The 27659-nt window shown below is 39.8% G+C and overlaps 1 protein-coding gene across 4 annotated transcripts in view; it reads left to right on the top strand.

Moving 5' to 3' along the window:
* LOC108231025 (flocculation protein FLO11) overlaps positions 1 to 27659 on the top strand; it is a 41714-nt gene that overhangs the window by 3927 nt on the left and 10128 nt on the right. For 3 of the 4 annotated variants that reach the window (XM_017407817.3, XM_017407821.3, XM_037979623.1), the window contains exons 2-3: positions 2987 to 6730; positions 8659 to 8733. In XM_017407817.3, coding sequence (XP_017263306.1) covers positions 3780 to 6730; positions 8659 to 8733 — 3026 coding nt within the window. In that variant the 5' untranslated portion in view covers positions 2987 to 3779. The remainder of the gene's footprint in view (positions 1 to 2986; positions 6731 to 8658; positions 8734 to 27659) is intronic. The other variant, XM_037979624.1, reaches the window with a different exon arrangement.

Below are 27659 nucleotides of genomic sequence, written 5' to 3' on the forward strand. Positions count from 1 at the left end.
ATACGTACGTATCTGTCTCATACGTACGTATCTGTTGAATTCTTGTTTTGCCCTTTCTTACATATGCAAATGTCTCTGTTTACAGAGAAACCACTGCGTCCACAAAGTCTTACATGTTCATTTTTGAATATGCTTGCTGCTTTTATTGTATCAAATAAAGCAAAACACCCCCCTGCGTGGGACTTTGCCGCGCTCTGCTGCACACAATGCTTACCTAACAAAATAGGTGTCTAATGGCAACTCCCAAGGAGCTGTTCTTGAACTGGAGATCTCTTTTGACAAGAGCACACAAAACCCACAGAGGCGCATGCATCTGCCGTGAGATTCGGCTGTATTGTAAATTTCTCTGACAGAGTGCAGGTAGAGCTCGCACTCTGCTTGTGTTCAGAAGGCCAATAACTGATCATATAGCTTTTCTTAGTTCCTCTACGGTACCCCCTTAAATGCCCTGACACGCTGATGCTCCCGATTTACCACTTCACTGAACCCTAACCATGACATTTCCTCTGCTGCCAGGGGTTGTTCCCTCCTGCTTTGCGCTCTGTCCCCATATACCTCTGCTTGTCTGTCTCCCTCCGCCCCGTCTCCCTCTTACTTATTCAGAGTCCTACTCCTCTCAGTTCGCTGTGTGTCTCATAGCATCTCTAAATATAACCATGCATGTCTATCTCTTCTCCTTCCTCTTTCTGCCTCCTCCTCGTCTCAGTCCTGTCTGACAAATTTAAGCATGCCTAGACAATCAGATCTGACGTGATTTTACATAGCAATCCAATCCTCGGAATCTTCCGCCTCCGTGGCACAGAGGGACCCAAAGGTGTGTTATTGTCATGGATGCAATTCTCAACATCCCTTTAGGATCCAGGCTCTGAATATTATTAGATCTGCGCAAGTGGAGTTTTCACTTCTTGTATCCTGAACGCATGAGATACGTTTCGCAGGCACTGCGTGGCTTAGAAAAGGAGGATCAGATGTGACCTTTGCATTATCATCACACACACACACACAACCATGAAGCTGCACGCACAAGAAAAGAAGATTCATAGGAAAGCCTTCTTCACAGACGTAGGCAGGAAGCGAACAGGCTAGAGTAAATCTTAAATAATAACTGCAAAGAGTTATGACCCTTGTTGGCATTATGCCGTTGCACACCCTCGTCCTCTTGCCTGGTGATTTATTTCTTGTCTGCCAATAAAGCTCAACATGGAAATGTCACATGTGGGAAAGGGCTGGCCTCAGCCCCAGGAGTGAGCCCATGCGGCATTAAGAGGGTACGGATTCATTAAACTGTCGGCATAAATTTTGACCCAAGGGTAGTTTGCAGAGCAAGAGGGAGGAACCATGCAGAGGAGGGGGTGCGGGGCAAGAGGAGAGATTTTCAGCAAACCGAGTGTTGTTGTGGTGAAGGTTAAAAGGAAGCTACAAATGACAGAGGTGAAACGAGAAAAATAGGGCCAGATGGGAGAACGATAGAAAGAAGGTACACTCAGGGTGACACCCCCACTGAATGAGTGAGGGTAATGGTCCTACAGCTCATGGATGAAACTCAAGAAAATCTGTCAGGGTGAAGGTTGAGAGTGCTTTTTATATAAAATGGGCAGGAAGACTGACGACCTGAATGAAATGGGATATTAATGGCAAAAAAAAAAAAAAAAACAGGACTGGAAACACAATTTTATCTGGGGAGAGATGAGAAAGAATATCACTATCAAGTATGGGTTGAGATCAAAGAGGGCACACATTCAGCTAAAGATAAACCTTTGCCTTTTTTTTGCCTCTGTAGTGCAAGATTCAACCTTCCTTGCCTAAGATGTGCCTGAAATGTGCGTCACATTCCACAATGATTTTCAGCTTTGTGATTCATAGTTACGCAGTTCATTTGTAAATACTGCTATGATAAGAAAGTAAAATGAGAAAAAAATTTCCATGGTTTGTATCTTAATCCATCATGGTTAATATTCTCCTTGAGGCTCTGTCTGTGTGACTGTAATCATAATTAATCCTAATAACCGTGTTTTTAAAGAGGTTGACGAGAGGTTGTGACAAAAATCCTCCTCATCAGTGCCACAAAAAGAGAAAGCAGGAAAAAAAACTAAACAAAACAGTGGATGTAAATAAAAGTGGCAGCCCCTCGGGTATCTCACTCCCTAAATAACCTGGGAGCTGTGAAGGAGTCACTAATTACCCCTCCCACAGAAGATAAGAGTACGTCCAGTCACACTCGCACCTAGAATTAGTGCGCAGGCCTGTCAGTGTCAGGGGCTATCACGAGCAGATAACAAGGAACAAATCCATAGATCCTGTGATTCAGGCGACAGCATCATGCCGGACTGCCAGTAGCACAGACAAGAAGTGGAAGTGATACATACGTATTAAAAACAAGCCGCAAAATCAGAGTGACGAGAACATACTACTAACCACAGCATGGAGGACAGACTGTCACAAAGTGACCAGATGAATCAGAGAGGATGTCACCATGGCAGATCATCAGGGACTGATAACAGGGCCACAGACTGTTAAAATGTAGAGGAAAGGAAAAGTCTGCAAGTCACACACACTCATGGGCAATATGAAATCAGTCACGTTGTGTTCCCATGAGCTGGAATAACACAGAATTCTGCCGGTGCTGCTACACTAATGCTACTTTTAACAATAGCTAATGAAAGAGAGAAAATCAAACAGACATAAAACATAAGTATCCCCTTCAGAGAATTTGAATAGGTCTTAATTACAATTTCTTTTCACTTGTTTTGGGTGTATATTTCGCATGTGCTTTTCTTTTGCCACCTCCAACCTTTTACTAGTTTCTTTTAACTAATGCATTCTTCTCTCTGCTGTGCTGGCTTTGTTCTTGTACATTTCATTGTAGCTGCCAATCTTACATCTTCCTCTTTTTCTTGAATACATGATGTTTCAAAAGAAATGCAATAATATATAAACAATAACACATTCGCCTTTTCTTTCTCTGTGTGTGTTTGCCTCTCTTTAGGAGCCCACGCTATCTTAAGCCATGAGAGAATGAGGAACCAACAAAAAAAAACGGAATAGGCAGAAGCCAAATGAAGACTTTCAAAGAACGAGCCCATATGGGAAAGCACTCGAGATCATCCCATACGTTGGTCAATCCATCTTCTGTGCAAGTAGGGGACAAAGAAGGTGGAGAGGGAGGGAATACCATGTAGACAAGCCAAAAGATGGACGGGCTGCATTTCTTATCTGTCTGCCTATTTGTGTTTAGCTTCTCTGGCCTCATCAAAACTTCATCAGCATGGAAACTTAAAAAGAAATGGGAATAATAAGAAAGAGTACACAAATTCAGAAGACAAAAAATATGGACATGTACAATTTTACAGTATTTGATGACTTTGTTTAATTGACTTTATGATTTTAATCTTTATATTTTCTGTACAACTAAATGTAGGGATCCATCTTTCTGTAGAGGTAAGCATTAGTCAAAGGGATCTCATATATTGTTTTTTCTTTCTGTCCTGTACCTGTGAATGTGATAGTCTTCTATACTTTCTTCAGGACAATCTTAGCTGTACAATTAAACCGAGCAGCCATGAACAATACTATAAAGGGACTGGTATAACCTAAGTACCTTTTGTGACAAAACTGGAAATCATTAATCAATTTTATGGATCTCTAATGCTTTCATTACTATGAACAGATAGTAATGAAGGACCATGTTCTTTGCTGACACATGAACAAAACAAGGCCTTTACTACTGCAAACTGCCTGCAGAGCCTGTGGATGTTGGGGGATGGAAAGAAACTAAAAAAATGGTCAGCAAAGAGCCCAATCACTTGCTCACAGGTCAGAGCAACAGCAAGAGCACCTTGGCAGACAAGCTACCAGGGACAATGACTGTACGCTCTGTGCTCCTCAATCGAGACTCTCCAGATATTGAGAGCCGCCTCAAGCGGCGCCGCAACCGTACCCATCAGGTTCGCTTTAAAGACCTGGAGGATGGCAGCAGCAGCAGTGGCAACAGTGCAATAGGAGAAAATAATGGCCATCAAAGGCCTGCCACAAACTGCAATAGTCCACATCCTCTTCGCAAACACAGCAGCATGTCTCCCAACCCATGGACTAACAGGCTACAGACTGAGAGTCTACTTGGCCAGACTTCTGTGGTGGGGGCTGTGCGTGAGGACATGGCCAGTACAATAGAAAAGGTGGCAGCTTTTTTAGCACGGGCTCCTCCTCATCCGTTGACGCCTGGTGCTACACGAAGATGCTGGGCCTCACCACAGGCTAACTCCCTGACTTTGCCGATGACACGAAGGCCCAGTACAAGCACCAGCACAGCCATCCAGACCTCCCCATGCCTCAAAAAACCCCAGTCTCTTTCATCTACCCACAAAAGTAGCCACAGCATTGGGGACTCAGTTGGTGTTGATGGGGATGATGAACATGACTCTCAAGATGAGTACACTACGCACAACCACGTGTTGATGCCTGGGTCCAAAGGTCAGTCCAGAGCTCTTGCCCTTGGTGATAAAACTGTGGTAGAACGAAGATCTAAGGCATCAAGGACAGATAATAAATCAGCTGTTACTGCAAAAACTTTGAGACACAGCTGCCCACCTTCAGTCCTTCACAGCACTGAGCCGTGTCACTGTTCCTCTGTAACCTGCCGTGATGGCACCAAGCGCCAGGGTAGCAGCACTCCCTCAGTGGTGAGAAGGAGAAAACGCCTAAACAGAACAGCAAGTGATCCTGGAAAGGAAGTTCATTACTGCACCACCCCGACGCAGACTGAAAGCCCCAGTCGATCCCCTCCACCTTTAAATATAAATCTCTGTACCACTCAAGTTCAAACTGAGAGCCCTTCCCCACCTCCAAATTCAAAATACTGCACCACCCAAAGTCAAACAGAACATCAACATCAGTCTCCATCTTTGAGTGATGAACACTGCACAACTCAAATTCAAACCACCAGTTCTGGTCCAACCCTACCTCCAGATGTTGAGCAGTGTTCCACTCAAATACAAACAGACTCTCCCAGTCACATTTCTCCAATTCATGAACCTTGCACTACACAGATGCAAACTTGTAGCTCCGTTGCTTCTCCACCGCTGTCTGAATCACCCAGCTCAGCACAAATTCAGTCTGACAACCCTGTATCTCCACCTGTTACTCCAAATACTCCAACCACCAAAATTACTACTGTGCCTTACTGTACTTCTCCTCCGCCTACAAGAGCACCAGGACAAACCCCTGAAGACTGCACAAAGCCACCTTGCTCATCTCCTTCCAAGCCAGCTTGTGCCACCCCTCCTCCACCCAGTGCCCTCTCAATTTCATCCTCCACCTCCACACCTACTGCTGCCCAAAACTCTATCCCCTATTATACTGTTGTGTCGCCACTAACAATCCCCAGCACAGCTGTTGCCTGTTCTAGTCTTTCCTCAAATGCACCTCAATGCTTATCACGAACTTGCACCTCCCCAATTCCAAATCCAATATCATCCTCTTCTTTAACCTGTTCCACTCTTACTCCAACTATCAGCCCTATTTTAACACCCTGTGACCCAAGCAAACTTTCAACCAGTGTCCCAAATATAACACAACAGCCACCAACAAATAACGTACCCCTCACAAATCTAACACCCTGCACATTTGTGACTCAGACTGCCCTGTCTTGCACCTCCATATCATATTACACAACCACACATCCAGTTGGTCTCCACCCACCTCACCTAAATCCAACTCCCCCCTCTTATGCCACACTCATACAAACTGTATCTCATTGTAACATCCCATGTCAAGCACTACAACATGCCGCCTCTGTCGGTACGGGCATAACCTCCTACCCCTCCCCTATGCCAAATGTCAACTCTTGCACGTCTCCACCTCCAGTTGTGAAAGCCTACGTGTCCACTCTTCAGAATGCTCAGTCTTGTGCGACTCCAACTAAAGCTGTTCCTCTGTACTCTTCCACATTTCGTGCTGCGCCACCTTACACCCCCCCCTCTCAGGCTCCCCATAATGCTCAGGATAAGAGGGGCATTCGACTCCCACCTCCTCCTCCTCCACCGCCACCCTACACACCACGGAAAAGCGAGCCGCCAGGTCCTGCAGCCCGAACACCGATGCTCAGGGCAGAGAACAAGGCCAGTGAAAAGGATAAAGAGAAGGAAAACGAGAAAAAGGAGGATATTAAATGTACAGACTCACCCAAGCTGTGTGAGAAAGCCAGCTCTCTGAAGCACAGAGCTCAAACGCCGCCAGTCGCTGTGATGAAGGGAGAGAGGCACTCTTCCACTTCCTCCCCTGCCAAGGCCTGTTTTAAACCCAGCTGTCTTAGTTCGGCCCAGGCTCAGCTTGGGGTGCTACACAAAATGCTCTGCTCAGGAGCCAATGCCAGGCCCAACACACCCAACAGTCAACACATGCTCCCTCCAAACCAGCAGGGTTGCTCTGGAGCCAGGGGCTGCTCTGTCTCCGGGGAGCAGCCTACAACTCGGCCCCTGACTCCCACCCAAGCTGACACTATAAGACAGGTCCAGGAAATTCTGGGAGGGTTGATGTCAAGGGCCAGGTGTAAACTGGACCCATCACGGGTGACAGAGAAGCTCCTGAGTCCTAATGGTCCTCTGCATGACATACGTAGCCTGCAGAACCAGCTCCAGAGTCTGGAAGGGGTCCTGGAGACGAGTCAGAATACCATAAAAGTCCTGCTGGATGTCATTCAAGACCTTGAAAAAAAGGAAGCAGAGAGAGATGGGTGAGTAAGGCAGCCATCCTTACTGAAGTGGTATGAGAACAGATTTAACCTAAGGTCATGCTAATCTTTTTAATCTACTTGAATTTCAAGCTAATTTTGGGTCAGTCTATTTGAAATTATACAGGTGGAAGGTTAAAAAATGACTCTAGGACATCACTTTTGTAAAATGTTTAGCAGAGTAAAGAAATATTGTATGACACAAAATTGGAGTATTGTTCTGTTCTCAAGACGTGCTCAGGTAGAGATAGCAGTATAGTAAAAGTTTTGAAACTTATTTCAAGTATTTGGAAAGGAGTTGTTCAGATTTTAAATTAATGTTAAAACCCTGCACCAAAAGAAGAACCAGCAAATAGATGTGTAAATACAAAAGACTGAAACCCACAGGCCAAAGAGCAATAAATCCTTGCCTTACTGGACCTCTTAGCCCAGGGCCAGAAGTAGTATAAAAAGCCATCTGGTCATCTTTACTGTTCGGTATTTTCTCTATTTATACCGACACGAAGATGAAGGGACAGGGGGAGCTAGAGAGAAACAAACTGTTGGACAGTATTAATTATGACAGTCTGATATATTGGATTGTTGGAAAGTAAATGTCACCATCACATAAGTGTCTGCTGTTTAATTGAATGACAGGTAATTTTTCTGCAGGTGTTTTGATTTGCTCCAGACACACACACACACACACACACACACACACACACACAGATCAGTGTGTCTGCTAACGAGCGTTTCCTCGTTAATCACTTGCTTTGANCTACACACACATAGAAATGAGGAATTTAAACAATGTAATTGCAAGTAAAAGCTACCTACCTTAAATTGGAGAGGAAAGTGGATTCTTATTGGCATATTATCTTCAAGAAATAGGGGGTTGTTGTGCCAAGGTTTTGCCGTGACACAGCGCTTTTATTTATAGCCAATCAAATCCCAGGATTGTAAGTATTGTAAATACAAAGCTATGTAGATGGAGCACGATGTATTTTTGTCAGAATGAGAAGGCAACTGAAACAAACTGGCTAAAACATCTGAGCGCATGAGGCTAAGAGAGCGAGAAGAAACCCAGACAGAATGCAGGGAGCCCTCTGTAGTTTTTTTTTTTTTTAAGAAGTCTCATATCAATCATGCAAGTCTCAGCTCTCAGTATGCTGAAGAATTTATGTCACATCATACCACAGGGAGCATTTCAGGAGCTTTGCTGCACCCATTTTGCAGCAGCTCTTTCGTCTAGCATGTGTGCAGCTTGCATGCAGTGACTGATAGAAATCAGTGTTTGACTGTTGTCGCGTTGGTGGTTTCAGATGCTCCAAGCCTCTTAGTGTAAACCCTTTACCATTCCCATCAAGTCTTTAATTAATCTGCTTCCTACATTGTAAGCTGATTAGTAATTTCTCTTGCCTTATCACTCCAAAATAGTACATACATGATGAAGCATGACGACATTGTTGGACAGGAAGGGACTCACTTGGATGTATCTGTGTCTGTGAATCCATGGAAAGAATTGACTGATATCTGGACGGTATAATCAGCGTTAACATCAATGTCAACACGGTTCTTTGCAAGCATGCGTACATGTGACTGAATGGCCTTCTGTTTCATAAAGGAACTTGTCTTGCCTGCTCCAGTACTAGAATTTGAACATTGGTCTTATGCATGCAGACTTCACTTTCACTTCATAAGCATTATTTTATGCCTGGAGTGACACAGTGATTCATGGTTTACGTAACAGACTGAGCCTGTTGGAGGGGGTATAGTTCATTAAAAAATGATCAGGGGTGAGTTCAGGGAGGAGATTTGTCTCAGCGATGTGTGTGCCAGAGCTTTTGCTCAACAAGGGAACTTGAATTTTGCCTTTCTTTGCTTGCCCAAACACATGCATAAAAAACATGTCTCTTATATCCCTGATATGTCATCTATGTGCTTTTCAATAGAAGACATTCATACAGGACTGGACAGGACATTGAGAACTGTGGGACCTGCAGGGACTGTGCTTGCATCATCTACAGGTATGTTGATCCACGCATGTGTGAATTTTTGCATATTTATCGCCTGCTTTTTGCCACGTGAGTGCTGAGAGCACAGGGCTTTTCTCAGTGCACATTCGTGTCTGTGTGCATCACACTGTCATTTCAAATCACATCAGAATCAGAGGTTCAGTTTTATGGTTTGGTAGGATTGTCATTCTGCTCTGTGTGACAGCACAGCCGGGTGCAGCTCTTTTGAGAATGGCCACTCATTGCCTAAAACCTGCTGCAGGTTTGGTCATTAAACGCACTTATTGGGCACACACTAAGATTTATCTCTCACATCCTCATCCTGTCAAATTTAATGAGAAGAACAGCAGCACAGATGTAAATTTTACCCACTTTGTTTCCTTCCTTTTTCTCCTACTTCAAAGATCATTCTGCTTCTAGATTTAAATTGAAATCAATCTTTAAAACGAATTTCCCACTTTACACAAAAAATGTGAAAACTGAAATATCTAAGTTGTAAAATGTCAAAGAGAACTGGACAGAGAAAGAGGAGGTATAAAAAAAACAGAGATATGAAGGGGCACTGAGTACAAGGCACTACTCAAATTATTAAAACTTTCATGCAAACAGCTTTGAGTTACATTACTCTCATTTTTTCATAAAACTAAAAAAAAAAAAAAGAAGCACAACTCAATTAACCAGCCCAAATTCATCATCAGTCTTTATAATTGTGCGCTGAAGCTGAGAAAATTGGCATGTACACAACTTTGGCTGAGCGCTTACCTACTCAGTCATTTATTATTCATTATTTTGCGCTGGTAATAAGGTGTTTCCCAAAGCTGCAACATATCTTCAACCTCAACTCCATTACAAACAAATGATATTATAGCTGGAGCTTTAGTTACTGTACACCACATAAATGATTCAGCCAAGGCGCTATCTTAATCCGTTTGTTCTCAGTAATTTATTTATGCTGTGTTTGCAAACCTCCTCAATCAGGACGCATGAAAAGCAAAAAGACAGCGAGAGAGGACAGGAAGATAGAAAGAAGGCTGAGATAGGAGAGTGGGAAGATAAAAAGCAAAATGAATGAAGAATCAAAGGGATCGGAGAGAAGAGATTTTGAAATTAAACAGGAAAAGGAACAAACATGAGGATAAAAGGTCCATAAGGAAATTGATTTATTCAGTAACTAAATATGATTTTAGCTTGAGATATTACAATTTTAATGCTTAGGAATGTCAGTGTGAAGCAGTCATGGTTACTCACTTTTAAATACCGTAAAAATTAAACAATTTTACCGTGTCAAACTGTGTATGAGGCAGGTTTTGATCACTTTATCTCACTTTAGGGATAGTTCTGATCTTTTGAGGAGGGTTTTTATTTATTTATTTTACAAACATTTAATTTCTTACCTGTTGAAGGCTGATTAGCTATCCTACTGTTTGAGCGAGCCCAACAACAAAGTAGATTAATTTTGTCTTAAAACAACTTCATTTTCTAAAACTCCATAACAGTTCATGCAAACGCTGTTTGATAACCCTTTACATCACCATCACTTTTGCCTTGTGTGGTATTCTGGCAAGAAATATGAAAAAAAAAATCCTATAAATGACCCAGGCTGCACCAGCTAGCTAAGTTATAAGCACACACACATTTATTTAAGCAACCATTCAAAACTAATGGCAATGTAAAGGTTTTTAAATCAGCATTCTAATGAATCACTTTGAAATTTTTCAAATTGGAGGGTTTTTTAATTGACAACAATCCACTTTGGTTTTGACCCCACTTGTTCGAACAGTTTGCTCATCTGACTGGTCAGAATTTAAATCTGTTTCTCCAAACAGAGGCATCTACAACATTTAAGATATTATTTGTTTGAACCCTTTCCCCTGAACCTAACTTCAAAAAACTCTCAACTATCCTTTTAATGGTAAACTACATATTGACATACAGTAGCTTGAGATTTATGATTACTCTATCAAGTGAACACATTTCACTCATGTGTGACAGGAGGATTTTCCCGTATTGAGAGGGGGAGGAAATCCTATTTTCTCTCAGCCTTAAAGTTTAGCTGAATTTAAAAATAAAACCTGGCAGCTGGGGATAAAAATGGGACGATAAAGTGTAGCTTGAAAACCACTGAGTGATAGCGCTGCCGTAGAATCTGACGAGGCAGATTCTATCAATTAAAAAGCTGCTGAGATGTTGCTCCTAAAATAAATAAAAAGGCATACCTCATAGCATCAATCACTGTCAATCCACTTGTAAAGCTCAGTGAAGATTTAATAAAATTATTAGATTATTGCATCAGCATCACCAGTAAATCACTAGATTTGACCAGCTCTAAAGCAGTATGATTTACTGAGATCAAATTGTGACAGTAAATATGTTAAATTTGTTCTACAACGTGTAAAAAAATGGACACAGCAAAAATGAATGACTTTATTGATATGGCCATCTGACAAAGGTTAAAGGTGGAACTTGTACACACAAATGTACACTGATATATTTTCAGCTCTGGGATGTTCATTTCTAATGAAGTTTTTAGATTTGGTAAAAAAAAAATGTCCACACCTATCTTTCTATGGGTTTTTCACATAAAAACATGCTTTGTCTCTCTAAGCTATTCCTTCTGAATGGTTACATTGACTATAACTTGCTTTCTTTTAGTTTCAGTTTTTCCAGATTTGTCTAGTCCAAAACCATAATAATTACAAATAGGGAATCTTGCATTCTTTTACACTCTTCCATTACTAATGTCAGGAAAGGTTGCTTAAGTGATCAACCAATAAGTTGAACAGTATTTTTTTTATTTTATTTTTTATTTAGTTACGTGTCCTGTCATGGAATTCCAGGCATACTTTCCAGTGGTTTTTAATTGAGAACGGTGTGTATTTCTTTTTGTGGCGATCTCAGTTTGTTTTCCTAACTTGGAAATATATGAGAGATATGACAGGAGAATTCACCTTGCTGAACTCTGCAACTTTTATACCTAATGTTAGTAGATCTTTCATATTAGACCTTTAAAGTGGGTAATATTTAAGCTGGTATGGAAACAACTTTTGGAAGTTCTGGGCTTAGAACACATACATTTTTTATTTTATTTTTTTTGCAGTAATATATTTTTTTTCATCATAACTTTTTGAAACATTATTATGCATTTAGTCTTGAGTGGCTTTGACTTTTGGCATCCAACCTTCCGTTTTAGTTTTTAATTTAAAAAAATATGTTAACCTTGGGAATAAGGTGGACTTTCCTCCTGCTCCCTCTCTGCTAAGCTTTAACTTTATTTTCAAAGGCACTCAGTAAAAACACCAACTGTAGCAGTAGCAGAGACTCGCCTCCTGGTATTACCATCCTCTGATAACATCAACTTTTGTACAATTATCTAGTCCACTTTTGTGAATCTGTAAAAATAAATACTAAAATTACTAACTTACAAATCTGAATATCAAAAAACATATTCTTATTTTTTTTTTTTGACAAGCCAGTCAACTTGGTATTAAATTACCAAACATCACTTAAATTATATAATATCATATATTTAAGCCAGTCAATTTATGTAACAAGTAGCACCTTATTGTTTGCTCAGAGAGCATTGTTTTCTGGTTACACTTTCTGGGCAAAGCTTTTTTAAAAATGCGAATGGCATCTTAAACATATAATATTAGTGACTACAGAGTGTACCATTTAAAACAGTCTGTACCCAAGACATTTAAATAAGTGCATTTTTGTTCTGCTTCTGAAGTTTTAATATTTAAAGAAGAATAATGCATGATGTAGCTGATGATTATTGCTCAGTTCCAGTGCAGAACAAAACAATAACTGCACATTAATAGATAAATCCAATTGTGTGGCTGTGCAGAAGTATTAATATTAAGTCAAATTGTGATTTCCACACATAGGATCTTTTTTTTTTTCACTAACAGCAAATTTGTTGTATGGAGCAAAGTACAAAGGTCTAACGAGGAGCTGTTGTGCTTAATCCCTGTGGAGTGAGCAAAGACAGCAGCCTAATCAGATCTGTGCTCTGCTGCTTTATCTCTGCAACTGCCCTGTCTATGGCTCGATCACGCATTTCACTGGAGGAGTTCAACAGGCCGCTACTCTCGGATGGATTAATGACTCTCTTGGCCATAGGTTTTCAGCTAAACTTCAAGTCCACGATGAGTCTACCCCACCCCACCCCGCCCCNTATATAATCCATCATCGTCTTCACTTGACAACAGATAACTGAGGAAGAAAATAAATAAAGCTGCTGAGGAAGCATTCTTTCTCTCCTGCATGGTTACTGACTGGTATCTGTGGTCTCAATTCAGACATATTTCTTTTTATTGACTCATATTTTTTTTTACATCAGTAATCCCTGTATGTGTTTTATGCCAGGTGCAGTGATATGTTGTGTGTTTGAGTCCTCCTTGGACTCTCCAAAAACTTTAAAGTTTAGATAGAAACATCGAGGAGGGTTCAAGCTAAACTTTTTGTGACCACAGCTACACCAGTGATCTTCAATTGGTGCCCCTGGGCCACATTAGTCCCGCAAACTTATTCTATTGGGCATTTTGGATGAGATTGAGCATTAATTTCTTAATCATTTATGAACAATCTGACACAGGAAACAGCTGAAACACAGCAGCAAAAGAAGATTGTTGATCAGTTATGATGTGACTCCTTTGCTCAGTAATAATAAGAGTTCAGAGATGTCAAGTTTAACTCATGAATAGAGCACATTATTATTCTTGGCTTAATGCAGATGTCTATTAGACATCCTCAAAACATCCTTTTGATTAGCCTGGAGATCATTTACAAGTTGGAAAAAGTTATAATGTTGCGTTAAAAAAAACAAACAGAAAGCATTGATTTGCAACTCTCATAAACCCATTTTTTATTCACAATGCAACATAGCAAACATATCAAATGTGTAAATTAAGAAGTTGGACCATTTTTTTACAACAAAATTAGTCATTTTAATTTTAATGACAGCAACACATTTTTAAAAAGTTATAACAGGGGCATTAAAAGGCTGTAAAAGTAAGTGGTATGAATAAGAAACAGCTGGAGGAGCATTTTTCATCTAAGCTGGCAACAGGTCAGTAAGAGGACTGGGCATAAAAACAGCATGTTAGAGGCTGAATCTCTCAGACATAAAGATGGGCAGAGGTTCACTGTGTTTAAAACAGGTCTGATACATCACTGCATAGGCTCAGGAACATTCCCACAAATTGTTGTCTGTAAACACTGTTCGCTGTGGTATCCACAAGTGCTGGTTAACCTCCTGAGACCCAGGCTTTTGTTTGGTGTGCATTTTTTTCAATGCAATGTCCTCGTATGAGGACGCAGGGTCTCAGGAGGTCATGCAAAGAAGAAGCCGTATGTGAACACCATCCAGAAATGCTACTGTCTTCTCTGGTCCAAAGATCATTTAAAATGGACTGAGGCAAAGAGAAAAGCTGTTCTGTGGTCAGACAAATTAACATTTGAAATAATGTGGAAACCACCAACACCACATCCTCCATCCTGAAGAGGACAGGGACCACCCAGCCTGTTAGCACTTCTAAAGCCTTTCTCTCTGATGGTATAGAGATGCATTAGGAAAGGACAGCTTACACAGATGGAGAAAACATGATCAGTGCAGAACAGTACAAGTTTGAGAACTACATAGATGATGTCTTTTTCAGATAAGGCCTTGCTTATTTCAGCAAGACGAAGCTAAACTGCAAACTGCATCCATTACAACAGCATGGCTTCACAGTAGAAGAGTCCCGGTGCTGAACTGATCTCCGACATCTCAGCAATTGACAACATTTGTCACATCATGAAACAAAAGATCTGGCAAAAAGGACCGTTGAACAGCTAGAGTCCTACTTCAGACAAGAATGAGACAACATACTCCCTCCAAAACCACCAGCAACTGGTCTCCTCCATTCCTAGACATTTACAGTCTGTTGTTAAAAGGAGAGCAGATGCTTCACAGAGGTAAACATGGCCCTGTCCCAACTTTATTTGAGATGTGTTGCTGCCATAAAGTTCAAAATTACCTCGTTTTTTCCTAAAAGGGTACGGTTTTCTAGTTTAAACATTTGATATGTTAACTCTGTTTCATTGTGAATAAAAGATGGGTTTATGGGATTTGCAAATCCCTGCATTCGGTTTGTAACAAGATTTTAAACAATGTTCCCTTTTGTTTTTGTCAGAACTGGGGTTGTAGATGTCCTTTTAACCTTATAAAGCTCACTGCCTCCTGCTTCTTGTTCATAAAACTAACTCCTAAATGGGTGAATAGCTGGGAGAAATTATTGCAATGCTGCACCAGTTAGCGTTGGGCAAAGTTAAATTTAATTAATTTAACAGTGATCCTTGTTATCAGCCAACATTATAAAGTTAGTTTTCTAAAAAGTTTTAGCTGTCTTCTTAGAAACTATCTGACCCTTGAGCAAAATTTGTTTATGGCCTCTGACCTGCAGTGACAGCTCATCACTCAGATTCTTCACAAATATGAATCAGTGCTTCTCGCCGCAGATCTCCAATGACACGTCGCGTCACGTGACAGTCCACAGAATGGGTTGGTGGAGCAGAACAGACTGGAAAATGAGTGTCGAAAAGAACACGGGATGACTCTTCCTGCATCTTAATACCTCCAACTATTTCCCCCCACCACGCATCCCTCATTTTGTCTTAAGTCTCCCACTATTTCTTTTTGTAACTCGAGTGTGCAGTGAAATATTCATTTGTATTAATAATTAATTGTAGCAGCTCTAAGAGATTTTAAAAAGTAATAATACCAGAGATATCTCTTTGTTGGCTCCCTGCCTCACTGCGTTGCTCACATGTTTAAACATACAAAGGCATAACATGATTTTCAGAGGGGATTAATTAATTGTGTTCTAAAATATCAGGCCATGGCACATAGCTTCACGCACAAATGAAGTATATAAAAAAGCTGCTATTTTAGGAGAGAGGAATTGCACATAATGGAAAGTTTGTTGTTTCTTTATCTTCCTCACTGAAACGTCTTTACGCCCAAACCAGTGACAGTTCCGGCCTCAAGAATATGTTTATTGATTTTGCTGGCATCTCTGGCACTGGTGCTCCATATGAGAGCTTTTTTGTTTGTTTATAAGAAATCACTGTGGAATGAGATTGGAGAGGTTGCTGTTGGTGTCAGATATTGCTGCAATTTGTCTGTCTGAGCACCAAATTTCAAAGGAAACCATGTGTGTATCTCACACGCGCCCTTGCATGAGAAGGGGCTGAATATATCAATAAAATATATGCAAATATAAGGTGCAAATAGCAGAATTGTGCTGTAGTGAAACTAATTTCTCCTTTTAACGTGACAGCAATTAAATTTGTTGTGTCTTGAGAGTGAATAAGAATTAGATTTGTAATGCTGCTCATCAGAGACAGCCTACTCTTTGGATTGAATCATAAGCAAATCTCAATCTGTCTAATTGCTCATTCAATTCAGGTACAGTTTTATTTTTATCTATTTAGCCAATTTAAATTCATAAAACCCTGATTGTGATCTGATCAACCTAATCTACCTGATTGTAAGGTCACACGATTCAAATCTCAAACCAAATCTCAGCTGGGATCATTTTCTGTGTGCAGTTTGCATGTTCTTCTCTTGCCTGGGTGAATATTTTCTGGTTACACCAGCTTCTTCCTTGAGTTCTAAAACATGCATGTTCTTTAGTTTTATTGTACATTTAAAATGAACCAAAGGTGTGAGCGGAATATGGTTGGCATGGACAACAGAGAAAAGAAAAATCTTTGCTGACTTTCTTTTTTTCTTGAAAAGAGTTTGAATATGATGTTATATATCTTTAAAATGAAGATTTGTATTTTCACTGGCAGCTTCATTACTACATTGTTCAGTTTGTGGGGTGCACAAGTTTGATCTTTATTCTAAACACTTAAAGTTTCAGAAAAAGCTTCAGGCCTTCGTTGATTTAAATGGTGTTTCTGTAAAGTTTCAGTCTGGTTTTAAAACACTAGATGTGAGTCCAGATTCGTTTTCAATGGCAAATTGTAAATGGCTTGCATTTTTACAACACTTTATCTAGTCCAAGGACCCCAAAGCACTTTACACCACATTCAGTCATTCACCCATTCATCCACACATTCACACACAGAAGTCTGGACTCGTACGTTGGCGTTAAAGGTACAGCACTTAAATGGTTTCACTATCTATTTATCAGATAGGCGATTCTCTGTTTAGCTAGGGAAGTATTCCTCAGCTGTGATCCCTCTTAATTGTGTGGAAGCTCAGGGCTCCATTTTAGGCCCATGCTTTAGTTAGGGTCCATCTTCAGAATGCACGTCATCACCTTTCACTGTTTGGCTGATGATTGTTGGATCTATTTGTCCATTCCAGCTCACCGTCACACTGCTAATCAAGTTTTACTGAATTGTTATATCAAAGTACAAATATCATTGGTGAAACCTTTCTTAACCTAAACAAAAACTAAACAGATCTCATTCAATATGAACAATCTAATTTCCTAAATGGTTTTGACAGTGCATTACATTTTTGTTGTCACTCCTGCCAGAAACCTTGACATTTTTTGACTGTGTGTTTACACTTGAACAGCGGAACAGCTCCGTTTTTGAGACAAGCTTTTTAGTAAAGTTCCAATAGGTGACTTTGAGACAGTAATTCATGCCGTTGTTGCCTCTCATTTGGATAGCTGATTACTTTTGGAAGTAATCCCTGATAAAAACAGAGGTGACAGACCTCTAATCTTTGGAACAGCCTATGTTTGAAAATGAGTGCAGTTCAGACCACAGATCATGTGGAAAATGGAAAAAAACGGAGGTTCTTTTTTATGTTCTGAATAGCTTGGTCCCTCAGATTATTTGAAACCTGGTTTTCCCTTTCCATTTTCAATAAACACACCATTAAAACCTGGAGGTGACTTTTGATAGTAATCTGTCATTTGACCAATATATCAAAAGTGTTGGGTTTATTTTTTCAGTGAGGAAATATCATTAAACAAAGTGCTATAATTTCTAATGTTGAGATGGAGGTGGCCATTGATGGTTTTATTTTATTCTGCATTGACTTTCGTCAGTTAAACTTCCTTGGATTGTCTGCAACTCATCCAAAATGCAGCTGCTAAACTTCTAACCTGGTCCTCCAAGTGCTTTCAAATCACATCTTTGCAAATCTCTCTGCACTGGCTTCCTGTTTAACACAGAACTCAGGTCAAGATTCTGGTCTGGTCTTTTAAGGCTCTGCATGGTGATGCACCTTCATACATTTCCAAACTTTTACAGCCTCGTGACACCACCATGACCCTGAGGTCGACTGATCAGGGACTTTTATCTGTCTGTAACTCAAGGCTAAAAACTAAAGCTGAATTTGCAGCCATTGCTCCAACACTGAAAAGCTCTGTCCTCTTTCATCTGTGGACTCAATAGATTTAGTTAATAAAAAGCTGAACTTTTTTTCTAAACTTACACATGAGCAGCATTTTTATTTACTTGATTGGATTTTAGATCATTTTATTATTATTTTTAATTTTGTCTTGATTTGTTTTATCCTTTGTCTTTTATGTTATTTTAATGTGAAGCACCTTTCCATTTTTATCTTGAAAGTTGTTTTTTTTCTAACTTTATTTACTTAAAGCCCCAATTCTAAATATTTCATATCTTTACTAACCATATTTTAAATCAGATTTCTCATGGCTTACTATTCTCAGTTGTCTAGTCCTATAGGTTTAAGTGATTTTTGTCCCTGCAGTCTGAGCAGGGCAGTCATCTCATCTACGTTATTGTCTGTGTGAAACAGTCATTTTTCTTCTGAACTGGTTAAACATTTTCTAAACAGCATGTGGCCTTTTGTGCATCTGTCAGCCTGTGAAAAGCTAAACACGGGAATGTGGAGAAAGAGAACAGACTCTTCTAAAGTGGAGAACCTGAAAGGAATAATGCACAATGTCTCCACTGTCACTCAAGTCAGTGTTAAGAGCTGTGGGACGTTGAGCATGGAGGCCTCACGTACCACTCCTGCCCTCTATAATATGCTTCTGTCTGCTTCCCATTTCCAGAGTACTACCTCTCAGCTTGGGCTTACACTTCCTTTCATCGGCCCTGAATCACCTTTCTTATGTGGCCCAGAAGGGCATAGGCAGTTCAATTCGAGTATTCTCCACATGGTTCTAAGACCGTCCTGTAGCCACTGACAGCTCCTTGTTGTTCTGGTTTAATCCGGAGGAATATGCAATTTTACAGACATCTGAAAGAGGTGATTTTTCCATTAGGATTGCTTGTGTCACTTCCTCCACTTCCCCATCACTCTTCTCCATTTTTCACCGCTGTGAATAGAAATACATTTCACAGCTAAACGGAGATGAGGAGAAGTGGCGCAAACTGGCAGCTTTAGGCGCCGTGTAGGAGCAGCAAGGAAAAATGGGTCAAAGGAGCGCCATAAAGGAGCAAGGGAGAAGGAAAGTTTCTTTTTGTAGTTTCTCACAGCTTTGGTGTATCATTCACAGGTAAATGAACCAGTACCTGACATGTTTTTGAAGAGTTTACCAAGATCTAAACAAAAAAAAGTATTCAAATGAGGAGAAATTTGTTGTGTGTCTCAGCTTGAGCACATTCAGATTCAGACATTCACATTCATAGATGAACTCATGTGTTCAGGATTTTTCTGAACCTTAACCTAGCCTCCAGTCTTCCATTAAACATTGACATTTATCTGCTATTATCATAACACGATAAAACATCCTGACTGGAGAGAATGAAAAATTAAAAAAATATAAAAAACAGAAAATACAGGAGAGTGACGAAACATCCTTCTGTGGGAAGACGCAAGGATGGAAAACAAACAATACATTCACACCACAGGCAAAAGTGGCCCAAATCCGATTTTTGCCCACATGTGACCCATATGTGATTGAGTCACATTGGTAGTAGCTGACAGTCATTCTCTCAGTTCTTGCAAGATCTCACAATGTTGCACGAGGTCATGCATATTGACATTTATGAGCATATATATATATAACCCATATCTGATTTTTGTGACAGTCTGAATGGGACAAATCTGATTTATTCAATTGCAACCCACGTCTTTTTCATATGTGGTACAAAATCAGATACATAGCCAGTGTTTTTCAGAGTGATCTCAGTCTAAGCAGTCATGTTGCATTTCATTTGACTTTTATGGCACTGAAGTAGGGCACCTGGATTGATCCAAATATTGGTATTATCCATACCAACATCATGCAGTTTAAAGCTAGAACTCATCTTCAGCTACAAAACAGAAGTCCAGTTGCTTTGTTGGTGATTTTTTTTTCTTTGGAATGAGTGAGAATCTATACCAAGATATGATACCAATGTTGGTTTTGTATCATATTGATACTAACATGATTGGATTGATACTTGAGTTTGTTTCTACTTTCAGTACGTTTCTCCTGTTCCAGAAGTGTAATTCTTTAAAATAAATAAATAAAGCAATACCGCACACCATCTTTCATGCCAGAGATTTAAACTAGAATCATATTATGCTGGGAAAGAGTAGAGTTAAAACCTTTTGGTTGTAAGAGACATTATGCATGACCTCATGCAATGCTGTAAGATCTCACAAGAACTGAAAGGATGGCTCTCAGCTACTACCACACCAAATTTAGCTTAGTATCTGTAAAATTGACTTGGTATAGCTATTTTCCTGATAGCTCAGTTTTATTAGCTGTGGGGGCCATCTTGAATTAGGTTGACTCCAAACTCTAATCAGTTGTAGACGTACATCCAATGATTACTTTCTGAAAATTTCCTTAAAATCTGTCCAGTGCGTCATGAAATATTTTGCTAATGCTACAGACAAATGAACACTTGCACACAAACGCACAGAGGCAAAAGCATTATCACCTTTTGCCATTGGCAGCGGGTAATAAACTTGAGGCGGTACAGTTTCACATTGGCAGAAGCTGTACGTGTTAAAGAGATTTATCTGAGTGATGAAATAGCTTTGTAAAACTTGGCAGCCTAATATCTGTGGAAATAATGCCTCTATTCGACTTTTCAGCATTTAATGATGTAGGTCTAAGTTTGGTGTCAGTACAGCAGTGTTTCTGTGTCTGTTTTGAAAAATACTGCATCCAATTCTGTATCCAGTCTGTAGAAATGCAAAAGTTCAAGCAAACGATTGGTCCCTAAAGTTCTTTAAGGATCTTTAAGTTCCTTCTCAGCTCTGTGTCTTGATTTATTTTTTCATATTGCTAAATGATTCACATATTCAAAAGCATAGTTTATAGAACAATTGGCAACATTACGAAAGCTATAGCCTTTTATTTCTGTTAATGTTGTCAACATATTTTTGCAATTCATGAAAATGTCACCATTTCTAATTTTTAGATTGCTGCTTTGAGTTTATGGCTTTTTTCTTTAAATTTTATGTGCTTGGAAATGCAAAGAACTAGATATAAGAATACAGTTTCATCACATTTTGTTGAATTGTTGTGAAGGTTTCTTTGGTTTTACATAAAAGTCTCTATTTGTAGGTTGGAGGTGTTGTTCACTTTTGTTATCCAGGGCAACTTAGTTCACCCCCCCCCCCCATCATTTGCAACAAATTCCACTTATTAGGTTTTAAACTTTAACTTGCAAATGCTCCTAATTCACAACTAGGGTCCTTATAAATGCAGATACTCCAAATCATGTTTTTGTGACCTTACTGTTTGTCTTGTGTTTTGGCATGACATAACATTTTGTGAAAGGATGGACGTTGCCCTTTTCTTCTGAACCCAATCGTTTGTCATGACATCTTAATGGCACAAAGAGAGACGTGAACAGCTTATAATGTTTGTAAATGACCTGCAAAAAGTGCCAGAAATGGCTATTTAAAGGTTAAGGTTAATTCATGTCTAGAATTAAAAACCTTTCAGTGAGAGTTAGAAAAACATTAGGGCTTGCCTGGAAGACTCTCCCAGTATGTTTGAACTGTCTTTCGTTTTTGGTACAGCCAGTTTAAGCATCTTAAAAAAGTGTAGATCTGTCCAATTGCACAAAACAGGAATGTTTTCAGGTGTTGTTTACTAATTCTCACAAAACTAAACTGAACAAAACAAAAAAGATATGATTTTTTTTAAAAAATATAGTTCATGTGCTTCCAAAATAGATCTCAGCTTCATTAGGGATGTGCCGTTGGCAGGAAAGGGTTGTAATTCTTTGCAGTGTCTGTCAAAGAAACGTTCCCGTGAACGCCAGAAGGCAGGATTTCCCAGGAGAACATTGCATTGCAACAAAAATGAGCCAAGTTACTAACTTTTACCTGCCAGTGTTTAATGTTGTGGCTGATTGGTGTACATTCCAAAGCACAAAGTGAGTCAGCAAAACATTTTGTGAATATATTGCACAAAACTGTAAGACCCCAGTTTTGTCATTACTGGATGAAATTCTTGCAGATCTTAGAATGCAAATGAAAACACTTAAACACTGCGACTTCAACACTACTCTGACCCAGCAAAAAGTGTGTATAGATGATAAGAAGGACATAATACAATTCTTAGATCCCATTCAGGCGGGTATTAGGTATTATTAGTTATTTGTGCAATTACTCAATGCAGAGATTTGTCAGCCTGGATTTTGTGTCTGTGTGTCTGTCTGTTACCACAATATCTCATGAACCACTGGACCAATTTTAATAAAACTCATAATTGGATATACATCTAGAACTGATTAACTTTTGGAGTCACCACAATTTAAGATGGCTGCAACAGCCAGCTGACCTTTAACACAAAAATGGCAATATTTCATTCAAATGTACAAATGTCAAGTAAAAATTTGGTCTGGCAGTAGCTGAGAGTCATTTAAAAAACATAATCTGAGCGTGACATCTTGCGATTTTGCAGGAGATCATGCAAAATGTCATTTACAAAGTTTGACCAAAACAGCTCCAATTTTTATTTTTTCTTAACATAAAATGATCTTAGTCTTCTGGCCTGAAGGTCAGTGGGTGATATGCATTTTTTCAAAGAATGCTAGATCAATTTTTTTTTTTACTATTCTTATCAATAAAGGCTTCCTAATCTGGTTCTTAACTGACAAGAAATCAATGTGACTATAAAGCTGATATCTTCGTTATTGTTCATCTTTGCAGAAAAATACCCAGAGAGACAGAGATAAATACGAACTGATGGTAAGACAAATAGAGGCAAAATATTTGCTGTTGTGTTCAGTTTAACTTGATACGAGAGGCGTTTGTCTCTCTAAAAACAGATCTGTCAGATTTGTGACTCTGACCTTTTGCTAACAACCCTGTCAGAGCGTTCAGACCTGTATGGATTAAAGTGTTTCAGTTCCTTTGTGTGTGGGTGTGTGTGTGTACACATGCACTGCTTCCCGTGGATGAAGCTGATAATGGAGAAGTGGTTTGTGTGAAACGTGTAAAGGGCAGGGCACGCAATTCTTCTGCAGTAATCCATCTTTACTACAGGGCTGAGCCGTCGAGCAACAGGCGTCTCACCAGGGAGAGGGAGGAAACACACTGTAGGCATCACTCTCATTCATATGAAACTACGGAGAAGAAAGGCTCAGCCAGCAGGAGCATTAGATTTTCACAGCAAGAAAACAAGAAAAACGAAATGAAGGGATTATTTGGTTCATACATTTTTTTCCTTGCATCACTGACAGCAAAAAAAAAAAGAAAAGAAATACAACCCTCAGCAGTTTGTAATGTTAGCTGTTTGCATCCGACCATTCACCGGCAATGTGAAACCATTAAATTGTGATATGTCCTTACAAATGTGTATCCATTCACTTGTGAGTTTGTTTATGCGAGAAAATGACAGATATAGGCCTGGGTGCGAAACAGAAGAAGAGGGAGACACACCAAGGAACGAGGGAGAGTGAAAACCCTTGTTCACGCTGTTTGGCAATAATCACTGAGCCGAACTCGTGCCAGCAGCGAGCGCCAGATGGTTCCCATCACCACTGTGCCTTGTCTTTTAAACAGGGAGGGGAGAGCGAGTTCAAGAGTGGTGTGTGGAACAGGAAAGCAGTGCCTAATGTGGATGATGTGTCACATAAATACTAATTATGCTGAAATCATATTCACAGCTAAATTAGATCCATAGAGCTCATCCTCTCTCAATCATCTCCTGTTTGGCACTGCACCTCTGTCATTATCAGAAATAATCAATAGATGAGATATTAAATGCTGATTGCGAACCTGAAAGTTCTTCCACTTATATTAGTATCCTCCATCTCACTGTACCAGCAATGACCGAAAGCAATGATCATTGAGATTATTAGGGATAATAAATCTCTTTCTAATGCTTTATTGAGAGTTTTAAATTGCAGGGCTCACTGGCTTTCATTTTTAGATTAAACATGCTATGTAACTAGAATAAACTTTTACACCTCCTTGTGTACAGCATGAAACGAGCATGAAATGAGGAAAAAAGGAGACATCTTTGCAGCATTTTAGTGTAATCTCTGTGGAACAAGAGCCAAGTGCTTTTCCAGCTCTGAAACATATAATGTGACAAGTTGAAATTTAACATTTATGGCTGCTAAATTTTATTTTATTTTTTTGGTTCCACCCTTCCAAATAAGTCCTCCTACACGAACAACTAAAAAGGTCTCTTGTCTCCGCAATCTGTGGACCGAAGTGTTAAGTAGCAAATTCATTTTCTCTGTGAGAGCTTTAATTTTCACTGTTCCAATAATGAACAAGCTTTCGAGATTAAAGAACAGTCATAGGTCAGCGGTGGCTTGGAACAGGAGTGCAGTGCAGAGTGGCCATTCACTAATCTAAAGGCTAATGGTTTTTTCCCCTGCTCTCCCAGACCGTGTGTCCAAGTGTCAAGACTGAGCTCTATATGGCCTCTGATGCATCCCCTTGTGTGAGGATATGCATAGAGAAGAGTGATGCACTAAATAGTTCTGTATAGCATTGACAAATAACATAAGTTTTCATTAGTGTGGAATGACAAAATTTTTCTTTAAAAAACAAAGCTTGCAATTATACTTTCTCTAAACAGTGACATGTTTTACAGTGTAAAGATTAGATGATTAGACCTAAAGTTTGTTGACCTATCTACGCTAACCTCCTTTCTGTGCTGCCATCTTATTTCTTGTCACCATCTGCGCTAAATACACAGAAAAAAAGTGACTAAGTAAACAGGAGGCATGCATATGACAGAAACAACAACAATAATAATAAAGAAAATGTTTATTTTTAACTAATTCAAAGCACTGCAGAAGCAGGGAATCTGTGAACTAAACTTGAGCGGACAAAGAAACAAATAAAGCAGGGAGAAAACAAATCTGACAAATAATAACAAAAAATGGCAGCAGATCAACTGAAGATCTGATAAGGAAGTGACTGGAAGCAGTATAAATACGGGGATGAGACTGAGCAAGTGGATGTAGTGGAGCGGATGACAAATAGAGAACGGGTGGTGACATGACAGCCTGATGTCAAGATAAGGTTTTCTGAGGACATCGAAGGTAAATGACAGCCAAAGGCAGAGCAACTCAAATCCCAAAACGTTAAAGGTAAAATGAAAAGCCCCTAAAGAAATAAAACACCAACTAAAGCTGCATGGACAACAGCATTAAATATAAAACATTTGCTCAGTTCAGATAACCAAAGGGTCAAAAGTGATGGACATTTCTTCTAATTATAATTGTTATAACAACTAAAAATAACCACGAATATATTACTATAATATTATTTTCAGGCAAAGCTATTATACAGTGCAAAAGATGACAAAACAGGCTTCCTCAGATAGATTTTATTTTCTCTTTACATCTATTTTGAAGTCTTGAGATTTAACTATTTCTAGCATGTTATTTATTTAGTCAAAAAACGGCCCAACTTGTGCCCCACAGAGGAGAACGAAGTCATCATCTAACATAAGTAGACCTCTGCACCCCTTGTGGCCGAAAGTGTCATGCCGTTCTGAATGTGACTCTTGAGTACCCCTTGAGAAAACTTTTCAACAGTCTCATGAAGACAGTCCTAATGCGTTAGACTGTGTGGATGAATGGACGTGAAAAAAACAGGAATAGATAGAAGCTAACTTAGTTATTTTTTCAGGTGGCGAACTGCCATCATGCTGTCACACCTCTCTCTGTCAAATCTCCTGAACAGCCTCTCATCCATCAGAGCCTTCCGCTCCAGCAGCTGTCACTCAATACCTCAGTGGTGCCGAGGATAAAGTAGTATTGTGTGCAACCAGCCATCACGTTTAGCCTTTTTATTCACTTCAGCTGACTCACTGCACTGTTGCTTTGTCTTTGTAATATTGAGACAAATAATGGACCGACTTTTGCAATAAACAGGAAAGCCGTGTAGGGCTTTTGTTTGCATCACTGCTGAGCTCTGGATGAATATCGATTGTGGGCGGGTGCTGAAGGAAAATCCTGGCTTGAATGTTAGGACAGACTGGGTAAGCACACCTCATCACATATGCTGCACTAAATTTGGCCCGCTAACAGCCCCGAGAGGCTGAACAGTAAATTTTGGACCAATTTTCTCATTAACAGCCCTCAGCTCAACACAAATCTACACTGATTTCAGTTTAACTGCTCCTAGACGCTAAAGCTGTTCAGACTTACACTGAGCACAACTAAATTGAAATGACGTGTTTTGCAGCTTGTGGCTCGCAGCAGCTGGGACTGTTAACCATCCTTGGTCAAAGTTTGCTGCTCAGCAGTCCAGAAACAGTGCTGTATAGGCAAACTGAAGACGTGTGAAGGATTTACTAATGAAGCCCGAATATATATTAGTAATATCTAATTGTTTTTTTTTATCTGAAGCAAGTTGCCTTTCTGGACCTGACATTTGTGTTGTTGTTGTTGTTGGTTTTTTTTCTTCTTTTTTTGCCTTTTTATAGTTCTTTAGCTAGGTGAAAGCCCTAATCAATGAAGTAGATTTAGGTGCTTAAACCAAGCAATGAGTAAATGTAAAAGTGAGGTTTGGAAACAACAAAGAGTGTAGAAAGTCTTAGGTCCAGCAGAAGACAAACTGCTCTCTTGGACATTCATTGATTGTTACTCCCCAACAATTGTTACTCCCTTCCCCAAACACTTAAAATGAATTTTTGACTTGTTAAAACTGATGCAGTTCTTTTACAACAGTTTCTCTAGATGCATCAAATCTGTTTGGTCTCTAGACACATAATTTTAGGAGGCAGTGCTTTAAAAGTTGGAACCTGCAACGGTACCATCTGCAGGAAAAAATAAAGTGGGAGGAAGTACCCCGTGTTAAAACTGAGTAGAGCCATAGTAAGTTGTACCGAGCAGAAGAAAAATTTGTTTCTACCCTACGCTCCCCCCCAGCTACTCAGGAGGTTCAGGATGTGCTGGCATAGGTCTACATCTCATCTACTGTTTCCTGTATAATGCCACATTGAATAATCAAATGTTCACAGCAGTTCCTGACAGCAACAGTTAGATGATAGCAGCATGCATGCTCAGCCACCTCTAAAAGTAAACAAGTAATGAGTGTGAATTCACAGCAAACAGACTTTTTTTCTCCGCAGAACACTCCCTGGATGCTCACGACTGCCAGGCTCCCCTCTGGCTGCTGGTTCGTTGTATACAATTTTGTCTCATTTATACACTTTGTACAGCACCTTCCTTGGGTGCAATGTGCTCTCCTGAGCAGACAAAGCCCTGAGTGTTAGAGGCAGGAGCAGGTACCGGTACTTTGACGTGGCTGTAAGCTTCTGGCCTACATCTGCTTTTACTTCTTTACTTATCACTTTTAACCTCAATTGCTCTAAATTTACAAAGCTATTTGATGTAGAGGATTTTTTCTTTGATCTGAGATCTTTCAGTTTCTTCACCTGGTCGTTTCACCAAATGAGACTTTGTGTTATTAATTCATGCACATCAGTGGGAGAAATACACCAAAGTCAGATTCATCTCTTTTTCCCACAGGGAATGGCTTGTGTGTTGGTTCTTTAAAAAATGAGACACTGCAGAAAGTGCTAGAGGTC

Source organism: Kryptolebias marmoratus, linkage group LG14 (assembly GCF_001649575.2).
Source record: "Kryptolebias marmoratus isolate JLee-2015 linkage group LG14, ASM164957v2, whole genome shotgun sequence".
In the NCBI taxonomy this organism is placed as follows: domain Eukaryota; kingdom Metazoa; phylum Chordata; class Actinopteri; order Cyprinodontiformes; family Rivulidae; genus Kryptolebias; species Kryptolebias marmoratus.